Genomic DNA, 12,815 nt, shown 5'->3' with positions numbered 1-12,815 from the left:
GTGGAGCCCACTTCGGATCCTCTGTCCCCTTCTCTCTCTGCCCCTCCCCCCCTGCCCTGCTCATTCTCCCTTTCAATAATAAATAAGGATTTAAAAAAATTTTTTTGAAGTTTGAAAAAATAATAACTGCCAGTATTTATCAAGTGCTCATTATGTGCCTAACAGTGTACTTGGCACTCTGAATAGCTACCTAAACTTTTAAGAGCCCACAGAGGGGCACCTGGGTGGCTCAGTAGGTTAAGCGTCTGACTGGCTCAGGTCATGATCTCACGGTTTCATGAGTTCGATCCTCTCATGGGGCTCTGTGCTGAGAGCACGGAGCCTGCTTGGGATTCTCTCCCCTTCTCTCTGCCCCTCCCCACTCACACTGTCTCTATCTCAAAAATAAATAAATAAACATTAAAAAAATATTAAAAGCCCAGGGAGCAGGGAAAGTTTCGTTCCCCTTCACAGGGAGGAAACTGAGCCCCTGTGTCTCTTCACCCTTTCCTTGCTTCAACACATGTTCCCAGCATACTCTGAGACCTTAGATACCTGGCACTGAAGAAACGAGTGGGCAAGGTGGACCCAAGCCTTGTCTGCATGTCACTTATGTTGTAGGAACTAAATAAACCATCAGACAAGTGGATCATCAGAAAGTGCAGTGAGCAAAGAAAATAAAGTGTCAGAAAGGAGGATCACCTTCCACCTGGAAGGCAGGTCTGGATGCTGACCCTAAGGCCCAAGGAATGAGAGTTGGCCAGGGAAGGCTGAAGGGAACAGTGTTTTGGGTAGAAGGATCAGCAAATGCAAAGGCCCTGAGGCAGGAGTAAGTATGGAATGTTGGCAGGTCAGCGCACCTCTTCGGCAGAGCGTGTATGGGGGACGGTGGTGAGAGGTGGGCAGGGGCCACATCATGGAAGGGCTCATAGGCTGAGGTGAGGAGGCTCAGGGGGCCGCTGACAGCTTTAGGTGGGGAGGGCTGAAGTAGGAGGGGCCGAGATCACTAGCTATTGTGTGGGAAACAGATTATTGGGAGATAGAAAGTAAGATGGAGAGAGAATCAATGAAGAGGCTGGTCTAGGGTCACAAAACCAGAGATGAGGGTGGGAGTGGTAGAGGAAGGGCGCTAATAATTATAAGAATACTAATCATTGTGATTATAATCATAGTAACAGCAGCACATTCACTGAACACCTACTATGTGCCCTGGATCATGCTGAGCACTTTAGCCATTAATGGGAGCTATTATCATTCCCATTTGGCTGCTAAGTAAACTGAGGCAAAAAGACATGTCTCAGTTCAGCCAGCTAGGAAGTGGCAGAATAGTTGAACCCAAGGAGTCAAGAGTCTCAGCTATCACGTGATCCCGGAAAAAAGCGGGGGAGGTTGGGGAGGGATGTAACAGGGCCTGGAGGCACGGAGAGGAAGGAGCAAGGCAGAGTATACTTTGCTGATTCACGCATTCATTCATTTATCCACTTGTCTATNTGAGCTAGCGTTAGCCACGGCAGCCACTTGGATTCCGGATTCCGAAGGATTCCTGAGACACCCTGGCCTCCTGAAAGGCACAGGTCGTGGAAACAGGCAGACTTCGTTCCAATCTAGCTTGGCCACTTCCCGGAGTAGGGGAGGGGGTTGGGGGGGCAGGGGGTGACCTTGGCGATTCCTGTCTTCCCCGGCTACACTTCCTCCCTGTAAAGTGAGTGCCATCCCCCCACCCTGCCGTGGTTGGTGCAAAGATTATGTGGATGACCTCATGCAGAGCGCGCAGGGGAGCGCAGGCAACGTTCCCCCAGGTGACATCCAGGTGCGAGGCGGGTATGAGACCCACAGCAGCGGGCACAGGACCTACGGGAGCCAACAGCTCAGGTGACAACTCCAGAGGAATGGACGGGCCGCCCAGCAAGTATTTATAGATATGCAATTCATTTCTAAGGGTCGCAGTTACCCTCCGTCGCGTTGCCTGGCAACGCAGCTGCCACTTCACCTTTATCAGGCTGCCAGGGGAGCTGGCTGGAGAGTTAATTTCCCCTACGGAAAATCTGCAAACACTTTCCCCAGATAATAATGGGACCTACTTCCGGGGCTTCTCGGAGCAAAGGAGGAAATGTTGTTTCTAGATCAAGAGATTTCATGATCCATATATTAGACAGAACCATGTCACACTGCCAACAGGTGACTGCTTCTCGTGCCCAAATAATAGCTTCAAAATGATAAAATGGCTTAGGGGGCACCTGGCTGACTCAGGTGGGCAGAGCATGTGACTCTTGTTCTCGGTGTGGTGAGTTCAAAGCCCATACTGGGCATGGAGCTACTTTAAAAGGATGAATGAATGAATGAATAAGATAAAATGGCTTAGAGCAGACACTGGCCTACCTTAAGCTCTCAAAAATCACGATTGTTGGGGCACCCGGGTGGCTCAGTTGGTTAAACGTCCGACTTTGGCTCAGGTAATGGTCTTACTGTTCGTGAATTCGAGACCCACATAGGGCTCTTTGCTGACAGCTCAGAGCCTGGAGCCTGCTTCAGATTCTGTCTCCCTCTCTCTTTCTGCTCCTCCCCCACTTTCACTCTGTCTTTCTCTCTCTCTCTCTCAAAAATAAACAAATATTTAAAATTTTTTGAAAAATCATGATTGTTATTAATATTAACAAATAAGAAATATCATATATTACATATTACACATGCATATAATTACATCAGACAATATAATAATGTTAATCATAACTAATATTAATTAATGGTATCACTGCGTGCACAAAAAAGGACACATGCACACACGGATATTCATAACAGCGTTGCTCAAACTACAAAAGCTTCCAATCCCCATCAGCAGAGGGAGGACTGGCTCAATGCCCTCACATAGACCTCTGTGCCCCACCGGAGCCTGGAGCAGTTAGTGCACTGAAAACGGTGCCTGGGTTCAAATCCCAGCCCTGCTGCATTTCAGTTAGTTAACTACCTTCACCTCTCTGCCTCCGTTTCTTCGCCTATAAAAAAATGGAGGCAAGAACCCACTTGGTAATATTACTGCAAAGACCAAATGAGTGAATCCGTGTGAAGCATTTAAAACAGTGCCCTGGGGGGGGTGGGGGGGTGGCGCCTGAGTGGCTCACCTGGGTGTCTCAGTCATTTNGGGCTCTGTGCTGACAGCTAGCTCAGAGACTGGAGGCTGCTTCAGATTCTGTGTCTTCCTCTCTCTGACCCTCCTCTGCTCACGCTGTCTCTCTCTCTCTCAGAAATAAATAAAAACATTTTTTAAAAATAAATAAATAAATAAAATAAAACAGTGCCCTGGGGGGCTACCGTCAGTCAGGCGACTTCAGCTCAGGGCATGATCTTACGGTTCCTGAGTTCGAGCCCCGCGTCGGGGTCTCCCCTCTCACTGCTTTGAATCCTCTGTCTCTCTCTCTCTGTCTGCCCCTCTCCAGCTCACACTCTCTCTCACATTCTCAAAAATAAACAAGCATTAAAAAAACAAATACTGAGGCGCCTGGGAGGCTCAGTTAGTTGAGCGTCTGACTTCGGTTCAGGTCATGATCTCACAGTTCGTGGGTTCGAGCCCCACATCAGGCTCTGTGCTGACAGCTAGCTCAGAGCCTGGAGCCTGTTTCAGATTCTGTGTCTCCCTCTCTCTCTGCCCCTCCCCCACTCATGCTGTGTTTCTCTCTGTCTCAATAATAAAAAAACATTAAAAAAAAAAGGAAAAATACATAAAAATAAAATAAAACAGTGCCCGGCATCTCTAAGGACTCAAAAAAATGTCAGCTGTCATCACTACCTTGCTTATCCTGTTATCATTAGAATCATTAAAAATGATGAGGCAGCTCAAAATGTTATCAGTAGGAAACAATCTCCACGGTAGAGTGTTAAGTTAGAAAATAAAAGCCAGCGAGGAGCTGATATACACTTTTGAAAAAATGCTTACATGACATGAGAGCTACCGATGTCTAAGAGCTTACCACGCAGCCGCACACCTGAAACAAAACTTTTCACCTAATACTCATCCCTACCTCATGCCCACCTCTGACGCTTTCTACTGTTTCATTTTAAAGAGTTAGCAACAACCCCTTCAGTGAATGTTGTAACCCGTTAATAAGTGGGGACCCCCAGTGTTACGGAGATCTGGAAGGAGGGGTAGCCAGGAAACAAGTGGCTGTGCCAGGGAGGGGGGCTGGGGCCAGTGGGGCAGAGAGAGGAGGCCTTCTTATCAATCTGCCCTGACTGGCAGGAGTACATTTTAAATGTACTCCTGGGGGGCGCCTGGGTGGCTTAGTCGGTTAAGCGTCCGACTTTCGCTTAGGTCATGATCTCGCGGTTCGTGGGTTCGAGCCCCGCGTCGGGCTCTGTGCTGACTGCCAGCTCAGAGCCTGGAGCCTGTTTCAGTCTGTGACTCCCTCTCTCTCTGACCCTCCCCTGCTCACGCTGTCTCTCTCTCTCTCCAAGAAATAAATAAAACATTAAAAAAAAAATGTACTCCTGGGTGAGACAGGAACGCTCTTGCACTGCTGGTAGGAAGGGAAACTGGTGCAGCCACTTGGAAAGCAGGGGGGAGGGTCCTCAAAAACTGAAAAACAGAACTACCCTACGGCCCAGCAATGGCGCTACTAGGTATGTATCCAAAGGACACAGGAGTGCTGATTCCAAGGCGCACATGCACCCCAGGGTTCACAGCAGCGCTATCGGCAATAGCCAAAGGATGGCAAGAGCCCAAATGTCCATCGACGCACGAATGGATCAAGAAGATGTGGTGTATATATACACTGGAGTATTACTCGGCCATCACAAAGAATGAAATCTTGCCATTTGTCTAACTACGTGGGTGGAACTAGAAGGTATTATGCTAAGAGCAAAATCAGTCAGAGAAAGACAAATATATGACTTTACTCATATGGGGACTTTAAGATACAAAACAGATGAACCTAAGGGAAGGGAAGGAAAAATAATATAAAAACAGAGAGGGAGATAAACCATAGGAGACTCTTAAATACAGGCAACAAACTGAGGGCTGCTGGCGGGGTGCTGGGTGGGGGGATGGGCTAACTGGGTGAGGGGTACTAAGGAGGGCACTAGTTGGGACGAGCACTGGGTGTTATATGTAAGTGATGAGTCACTAAATTCCATCCCTGAGATTATTATTATACTATATGTTACCTAATTTGGATTTATGTTAAGAATAAAAAAGTTCCACTAAAAAAATTAATTAACTTGGGGCACCTGGGTGGCTTAGTCGGTTAAGCGTCCGACTTTCGCTTAGGTCATGATCTCGCGGTTCGTGGGTTCGAGCCCCGCGTCGGGCTCTGTGCTGACTGCCAGCTCAGAGCCTGGAGCCTGTTTCAGAGTCTGTGACTCCCTCTCTCTCTGACCCTCCCCTGCTCACGCTGTCTCTCTCTCTCTCTCAGAAATAAATAAAACATTTAAAAAAAAATTAACTCATTTTTAAAAATAATAAAAAAAAATAAAATGCCCTTCTGGGTGCACCCCGTTAGTTCCATTTTGCTAGGGGGGGCAGTAGAATGTGAGGCAGAAGAAAGAAAATCGACACACGAAGCTTGAGCCTCATAAAAGATAGATTAAAACACCCCTGGATCACGCGTCCCTCTCCCCCACGCCCCCGGGGGCAGGGAGAGCCACCGTGAAAGTTCTGGAGATGCAGTGATGCGAGACGTGGGGGGAGGTACCTGCAGAGAGCTGTGAACGGAGAAGAGGCAGGAAGAAGCGGAGGCGGCGGTGTGGACGGCGGGGTCCTGCAGCACCAGCAGCTGGCGGTCTGTCTTCTGGGTGAACAGGAGCTTCGGGAGAGGGGCTGAAGGTTAATGGGAGCTGGAAAGATCACAGACGGACCCACCAGCTCCTGGATGGTCTGGCCCATGGCTCCAGCATCAGCCCATTTCTCAGATGGAAAAACAAAGGCTCAAGGTCGCAGGAGAGCTGGACCCTGGTCTTAGGGAACGAGGGCTAGGGGCAGAGACGACCGGGTCCCTGAGGAGGGGAGAACGGGGGCCTGAGCCCCTGGGTCCCAAAGGCAAAAGCATTTAGGGGGCTGAGAAATATGGATCCCAAGGGAGAAGGGGCATGGGGCCCGGACTCCTGAGGGAGGAGGAGGAGGCTGGGGGATGGACTCCAGGGTCTGAGGGGGGGAGGGGCTGACGGGCAAGAAACCCACATACCTTAGTGAGGGCCTGGCTGGACTCCGAGAAGTCCCCTCCGGGGGCTCCCTGAAGGCAGTTGAGCTGGAGCAGTCGACTCCGTTCCTGAGGGAGAGCAAGAGGTCACCAGTTCCCGTGTCGCAGCGGAAACGGGCTGTCCCAGCGGCCTGCCCTGACGCCAGACCTCTTGGGGTGACTTACCTGCATCAGGGCCTCAAGGGCCTCCTCCTTCTTCCGGCTCAGCCCCCTGCTCTCAGTGGCCATCTGCTCCCCCAGCGACTTGAGCTGCTCCTCTAAGACCTGGATGCGGCGCTGCAGGGCACGCCCGTGTGACCTGGTCACCCAGCTGCCCCCAGGGTTCCCAGCGCTGCCACAGAGCCACGTCCTCCGCGGGAGCCTGGGGTTTACCGGACCCCGTAACAGAGACCCTGGGACCTGGGTGCCCAGGGAGGGGTGGGAGCTGGGGGCTCAGAGTTAAGCTCTGGTGCCCTCTTCGCTTTGAGGGGTTCAGAAGAGACCTGGGGTGGGTTGGAGGGGCTGGAGGATCTGATGTGCAGACACAGACCAAGGGAGACAGAGACCCAGAGAGAGTCGCGGTGAACAGAGAAAGGGACAGAGAAACAAACTGGAAGAGATACAAAAAAGGATCAAGACAGACCCCAAGAGAAAGATGCAGAGAAAAGAGACAAGACGCAACAGAGACAGACGGGAGCTGTGTGAGACCGGAAGGGAGAAGCGACAGTGGCAGGGAGAAGACCCAGAAATGGAGGTGGGCAAAGGAGACCCACGTCAGACCCTTCTAATCAAAAGCTTCGGAACACTTTGTGTTAAATATAGTCAAAACATGTCACTTTTTTCCAGCGGGACTTGTCTGACCCTTGAATATGAAACTCCCAGAGAGGGCCGGCAGGGTCATCTTTTTGGACTTGGGTTTGAGAGGCAGAGGCGAAGACCCAGCAGGTTCAGATCCGAGCTCTATCCTCTACAAACTGAGTGACGTTGGAAAAGTTTCCTCGAGCACCTTGACCTTTAGTTTCTGCACTTATAAAGTGCAAAGAAGGTAAGGTTTGCCTCCTAGGATTCTTTCTCTTTTTTTTTTTTTTTTTATTTATTTCTAGGAGAGAGAGAGACAGCGTGAGCAGGGGAGGGTCAGAGAGAGAGGGAGTCACAGACTGAAACAGGCTCCAGGCTCTGAGCTGGCAGTCAGCACAGAGCCCGACGCGGGGCCCGAACCCACGAACCGCGAGATCATGACCTAAGCGAAAGTCAGACGCTTAACCGACTAAGCCACCCAGGTGCCCCGCCTCCTAGGATTCTTGTACGGATTCAACAAGCAAAGAAAGACTCATGAAGCATTTAGGACCACGCCTGGCACATAGTAAATGCTCAATAAACATCAACGCTTGTTACTGCTCTCAAGAATGGGACCCAGGCCGGAAACGAGGACAGAGAAAGGGCCAGACGTGGAATGGAGGAGAACAGAGGGCAGCGGCGAGAGAGGCAGGGCCAGCCTGACCCTACTTACCCTGTGCTGCGCCACACTGGCCTGAAGTGCCTGGACCTTGGGGTCCAGTGCCCGGGCTCCGGGGCTGTCCTGGTCCTCATCCTCTCGCCGGCTCTCCTGTTCCAGCTGCTGGAATTCTAGGTCCTCGTAGGCACGCTGGGCCACATCAAGCTGCTCCCTCATCTGTGGGTGGGAATGCAAAAAAGGCTGGAGGCCTGGACCCCTAGGCCCTAGGGGTAGTGGCCTGAGGCCAGGAGTTGAGGTCAAGGAGGTAAGAGAGGCCTGAGGATCTAGACTCCAGAGTCCGGGGGCTTATACGGCTGGGGCCCGAACTCCTAAGGGAGAGAAGCGGGGACTGATGGCCTGGACGTCTGGGTCCCGAGAAAAGAGTGGCCCGGATCCCAGGTCCTTGTCTCCCGGATCCTCACCTCCTGTACCCCCTGCAGAAGCCGCTCACGCTGGTCCTCCGGCTGCGAGCTGAGCTGTCCCTGGGCCTCCTGGAGTCTCTGGCGAAGACCCTCCACTCGATCCCGCTCCTGGCTCAGCCGCTTCTGCTCCTGAAAGAACAGCCGGGCTCTCACTGCAGTCTGGACACAGGAAGTGACACAGAGGCCAGCATGGGCCGGGCCAGCCAGGACTCAGAAGCCTGCCTGGGTGCCGGCGCCAGGAGTGCAGGGACCCGGTCTGTCTGGCTCGCTTTCCTGCAGGCTGGGCCCGTTACGCTCAGAACAGACGGAGACAATCAGGGCAGGGGAGGGCGGAGACTGGGAACCCAGAGTCGGAAGCCATTTCTCCAGGGGTATCCAAGACTTCCTGGGTGGGACAAGAGTTTAAGATCAGCCTCCAAAGTCACGGAACATTTAGGGGCACCTGGGTGGCTCGGTCAGTTAAGCCTCCGACTCTTGATTTTGCTCAGGTCATCTCATGGTTTGTGGGATCGAGCCCCATGATGGGCTCTGTGCTGACAGTGTGGACCCTGTTTGGGATTCTCTCTCTGCCCCTCCCCTGCACTCTCTCTCTCAAGTAAATAAACTTAGGGGGCCCTGTATCACTTTGTTGGTTGAGCGTCTGACTCTTGATTTTGGCTCGGGTCATGATCTCACAGTTCATGGGGTCAAGCCTCGCATCAGGCTCTGTGCTGACAGCGTGGAGCTCACTTGGGTTTCCCTGTCTCCCTCTTTCTCTCTGTCCCTCCCCTGCACTATCTCTCTTTCTCAAAATAAACAAATAAACTTTAAAATAAATAAATAAATTCAAAAAGAAAAAGAATGAGAGGCACCTGGGTGACTGACTTCAGCTCAGATCATGTCCTCATGGTTGGTGAGCTCGAGCCCCACANGAAAGTCGGACGCTCAACCGACTAAGCCACCCAGGCGCCCCTGGGATTGGCTTTTAAAACTGAAGATAGGGAAGCAAATTGGGGGATAGGAAACAAAAATGGAAGATTAATCCCTGTCGAAGCCGGTGAGCCCAACCACATGGCCACCATCTGACTATTCTTTTGTTGGTTTGACATTTTTCACAATATGACTTTTTTTTTTTTTAATTTCTAGGAGAGAGAGAGAGACAGCATGAGTAGGGGGAGGGTCAGAGAGAGAGGGAGTCACAGACTCTGAAACAGGCTCCAGGCTCTGAGCTGGCAGTCAGCACAGCGCCCGACGCGGGGCTCGAACCCACGAACCGCGAGATCATGACCCAAGCGAAAGTCGGACGGTTAACCGACTAAGCCACCCAGGCGCCCCCACAATATGGCATTTAAAGACCAAAGAGGCAGGGCAAAGGAAGAGCCCCAAGCGCCCCCACCCCCACCCCAATGACTCAGGTTCTAGAATCAGGGAGGGAGGAGGAACCCAACCCTGGGGCTCGGGTCCCAGGAGCACGACCAGAAGGATCCGTCCCACAAGGAATGAAACTGGCGGGGAAGTTCCACCAGGACGAACAGACCTGTTCCCGCTGCTCCCGGCTGCCCGGCTCGGTTTCCACCTGCTGTCCAAGCAGCTCCCGGAGCTGCTCCTCCTCGCGCCGGGCAGCCACTCGCTCCCCAGCCAGCTCGCCCCGCAGAAGGGCCACTTCCACCTCCATCTGCGGAGAGAATGCAAGGACTGGGGTCCAGAGGCCTGGGTCCGAGTGGGGCGCCTGAGAATCTGAGCTCTTGGATTCGGAGGGAGGCCAGGGCTGGAGGCCTGAGAATCGGATCCCGCAGGAGGAAAGGCCTGGGAGCCTGGCCTTAAGGGCTTCCCTGGAGCTGGGGCCAGACTTCCCACGAAGTCCACGACCTCACCTCGATCCGCAGCTCCTTCCTCTGGCGCTGTAGCTCCTTCACTCGCTGCTCCATCAGGGCCACGCGAGTCAGTGCCTCCAGCTGCTGCTCTCGAAGCCGCCGTGCCGCCCCTCGCACCTTCTCCCCAGGCTGGGCGGATGTGGGGGGCGTGGCCGGGATCGGTGCTGGGGGCGGAGCCTCCCTCTGAGGTTAAAGGGTGCGTGGTCAAGAGGGGAGGACTCACCCCTGCAGCCACCGGGTAGGTCCATTCCCCACCGCATTCCCCGGACTGGGAGTTCTGATCAGCCCCAGTCAGTGGCCACGCCCAGCTATTCAAGTTGCGGGGGGAGGGTGCAGGTGCGGTGTCCCCCCGCCTGGGAGGAGGCCCAGGGGCTCGCGGTAGGGGAGGGGGTATGCCGCCGACTCAAAGAAGGTGCCTTTTTCGCTATCCACGTCCCATTCCCGGCGTCGCGTTCTCGTAAGCCCGGCTCGCTCGCTCGCTCGCTCGCTCTTTCTCTCTCTGTCTCCCCGGGTCTGAGTCTTTCCTTCTGTTTCTCTGGGCTTTGTCTCTCCGACTCATCTGTCTCTGTCTCTGAATCGCTATGTCTGCCTCTCTCAGAGTATTTTCCTTTCTCAAAATTTCTGTCTCTCCGTTTCTCTGAGCATCTCTGTCCTTTGTTTCTGGGTTTCTGTCTGTGTCTCTATCCTCATCTCTCGGAGACTCTGTCTCTGGTCTTTCTGTGTCTCTGTCTTGGGTCCTTGTCCCTGTCTCCAGGTCTCTCTATACCTGTCCCTCTGTGTCTCTGTCACCCGTTAGCGCCTCTCTCTGGGTCCCCCCGGTGACCCCTCCTTCGCCCTCCGGGTCCCTCACCGCGTCGCGGCTGCTCTCCGTGCTGCTGCCTTCTCCCACTTCTTCCTCTTCCTCAGCCTGCTGCTCAGCTCCTCGGCCGCTGGGAAGCTCCTTCACTCTCTGGGGCTCCTCGGGGGCCTCGGGGGCCTCCGGCTTGTGGGCGTCCTCAGGGTGCGCCTGGGGCTGCGTAGCCCCATGGGGCCGGTCCTCCGCGTCGCACTCCGGTACCGGAGGCGGCTGGCACCCCTTCTCCGGGCCGCTCGGCGTCCCCATGGCCGCTCCGGGCTCCAGCGGAGTGGGCCGGCCCCTGAGTTCCGGGGGCGTGGCCTGGCGGCGTGGGGGTGTGGCCCACGAGCCCAGAGCAGCTCCCGACTGCTCCGGCGCGAGGAAAAGAGCTCCAGGAGGCGGGGCCTAAGAGATCAAAGATTGGAACTGAGAGCTCGTGGGCGTGGCCTGGAGTTTCTGGGGGCGGGGTTCGATGGCTCCCAGGCCGCCACACCCCCAAAGGCCAGACCGGAATTTGAGTCGGGGTCTTAGCACGCCCCCTACTGGCCTCTCCTACCAAAGTGTGTAGCCTTGGACCCTCCAAGCAACCGCCCACAAAGCCTTAGACCACCCAAGAACGACCCCATCTCCTTCTGCCTCCGGGACTCCGGCGTCCGGGCTCCCGCACCCTCGTCTCCCGAGCCTGGTAGACTTGGCTCCGACTCTAGCGTAGGGGGGAGTAGCGCCCATGTCTTCTCACTTAGGGATCCAGGAGTCGGGGCTCCTAGTTTCCCTCTCTAGACAAACCGAGAGTCTGCGTCCTCTGCTCCTCCCCGGGGCTAGAATCCCAAACTCCAACCTCCCTCCTCCCCCGGGCGCCCAAAAGCCGAGCCTCCAGACCCCTCTTCCCACGCAGCCCCAGCCCGCTCACCAGCTCAGGCTGCGGCGCGCTTCTTTCTGCGCTCCCGGCGCTGCCTTTTCTGTCTACAGGACAGGTGGCTGGGAAAGGGGGAGGAGAGAAGCTGTTCTGTCCCCCTCCCCAGCAGCCCGGAAGTGGAGGGGGGGACAACAGGTCCAACAGCTCCCGTGGGAGGAGGGAGAGACCAGCTTGCCCCGCCCGCGGCCGCGGCATCCGGCCATCCCGGCCCCACCGGCCCCACCCTTGGAAAACCCAGCATCGCGACCCCCCACTCTGCCTCCAGCGCCCCCCGTTTCCTGTCCCCTAGAGGGCTAGACGTCTTGATCACCTATATATAAACGCCTCCCTAAGGCTCAGACCCCGGGAATCCTGAAAGAAAGCGGGGGAAAAGAGATAGGGGCCTCTCCCCTCTAATGAGCCCTTTAGAAGGGCTCCAACCGGTTTGGGGAGCTGGGCAAGGGGAGGGGGTGCCCTGAGCTGAGTCAGACACCCGCCCAGAGACAGGGGAAGTATGCCCCCCCCCCATCCCGCCCCTGCTATGGAGTGGAGGGCAGAGGTTAAAGGTCTCAGCCAGACCCTTTCCTCTCTGGGCAAAAACAGGAAAATAGCTGGCACCTGAGAAAGGATTATTGGATGTCAGGAGCTGTGCTAAACACTAACACTTTACTGTCATCCTGACAGTAGCCTAATGAGAAAGGGACTACTATCTCCATTTTATAGCTGGGGAAACTGAGGCTGAGGGGGGACAAATGTGCCCGAAGTCTATACATGGTGTTGATCTTAAAGCTGGATTTGTTCTCTGCAAGTCCGTGTTCTTAACCATTAGGCCTACTGTCACTCTGTCATTCCTGCCGCCAGGAAGTGCCTGGAAGATCATTCCAAATGATAGTAACAATAATTGTCACCACTGATAAGAACCCTGCCATGCAGGCAGGGTGCCAACACCTCACACATGTGGATTCCTTGGATCATAACACCCTATTATTAGTATTCGTTTCATTTTACAGATTGAAACCGAGGCGTGGAAAAGTGAAGCACCTTATCCTGGGTCTTCCAGGTAGAAGTGGTTCAAACTCAAGGCCATGTTCTAACGCAAGGCGGTGAGAAGCCCTGCCCCAGGTATGCTTCCTTCTGATCTTGGAGTTAGAAAAGTTCCTCCTTCCCAG

General features: G+C 54.2%; 1 protein-coding gene across 1 annotated transcript in view; it reads right to left on the bottom strand.

Annotated features, from left to right (window-relative positions):
• PHLDB3 (pleckstrin homology like domain family B member 3) overlaps window positions 1-11,021 on the bottom strand; it is a 24,133-nt gene extending 13,112 nt beyond the window's left edge. Inside the window, exons 1-8 of the mRNA XM_077747287.1 lie at window positions 10,767-11,021; window positions 9,917-10,099; window positions 9,580-9,717; window positions 8,064-8,192; window positions 7,657-7,818; window positions 6,333-6,443; window positions 6,153-6,236; window positions 5,664-5,774 (exon numbers count right to left, since the gene is read on the bottom strand). Coding sequence (XP_077603413.1) covers window positions 5,664-5,774; window positions 6,153-6,236; window positions 6,333-6,443; window positions 7,657-7,818; window positions 8,064-8,192; window positions 9,580-9,717; window positions 9,917-10,099; window positions 10,767-11,018 — 1,170 coding nt within the window. The 5' untranslated portion in view covers window positions 11,019-11,021. The remainder of the gene's footprint in view (window positions 1-5,663; window positions 5,775-6,152; window positions 6,237-6,332; window positions 6,444-7,656; window positions 7,819-8,063; window positions 8,193-9,579; window positions 9,718-9,916; window positions 10,100-10,766) is intronic.
• Between the last annotated feature and the right edge of the window lie 1,794 nt (window positions 11,022-12,815).

The sequence above is a fragment of the Crocuta crocuta genome, unplaced genomic scaffold (genome assembly GCF_008692635.1).
Source record: "Crocuta crocuta isolate KB4526 unplaced genomic scaffold, BGI_CrCroc_1.0 scaffold334, whole genome shotgun sequence".
NCBI classification, from domain to species: Eukaryota; Metazoa; Chordata; class Mammalia; order Carnivora; family Hyaenidae; genus Crocuta; species Crocuta crocuta.
Note: the sequence above shows the minus strand (reverse complement) of the source record. Positions and strands in the feature narration are given on the sequence as shown.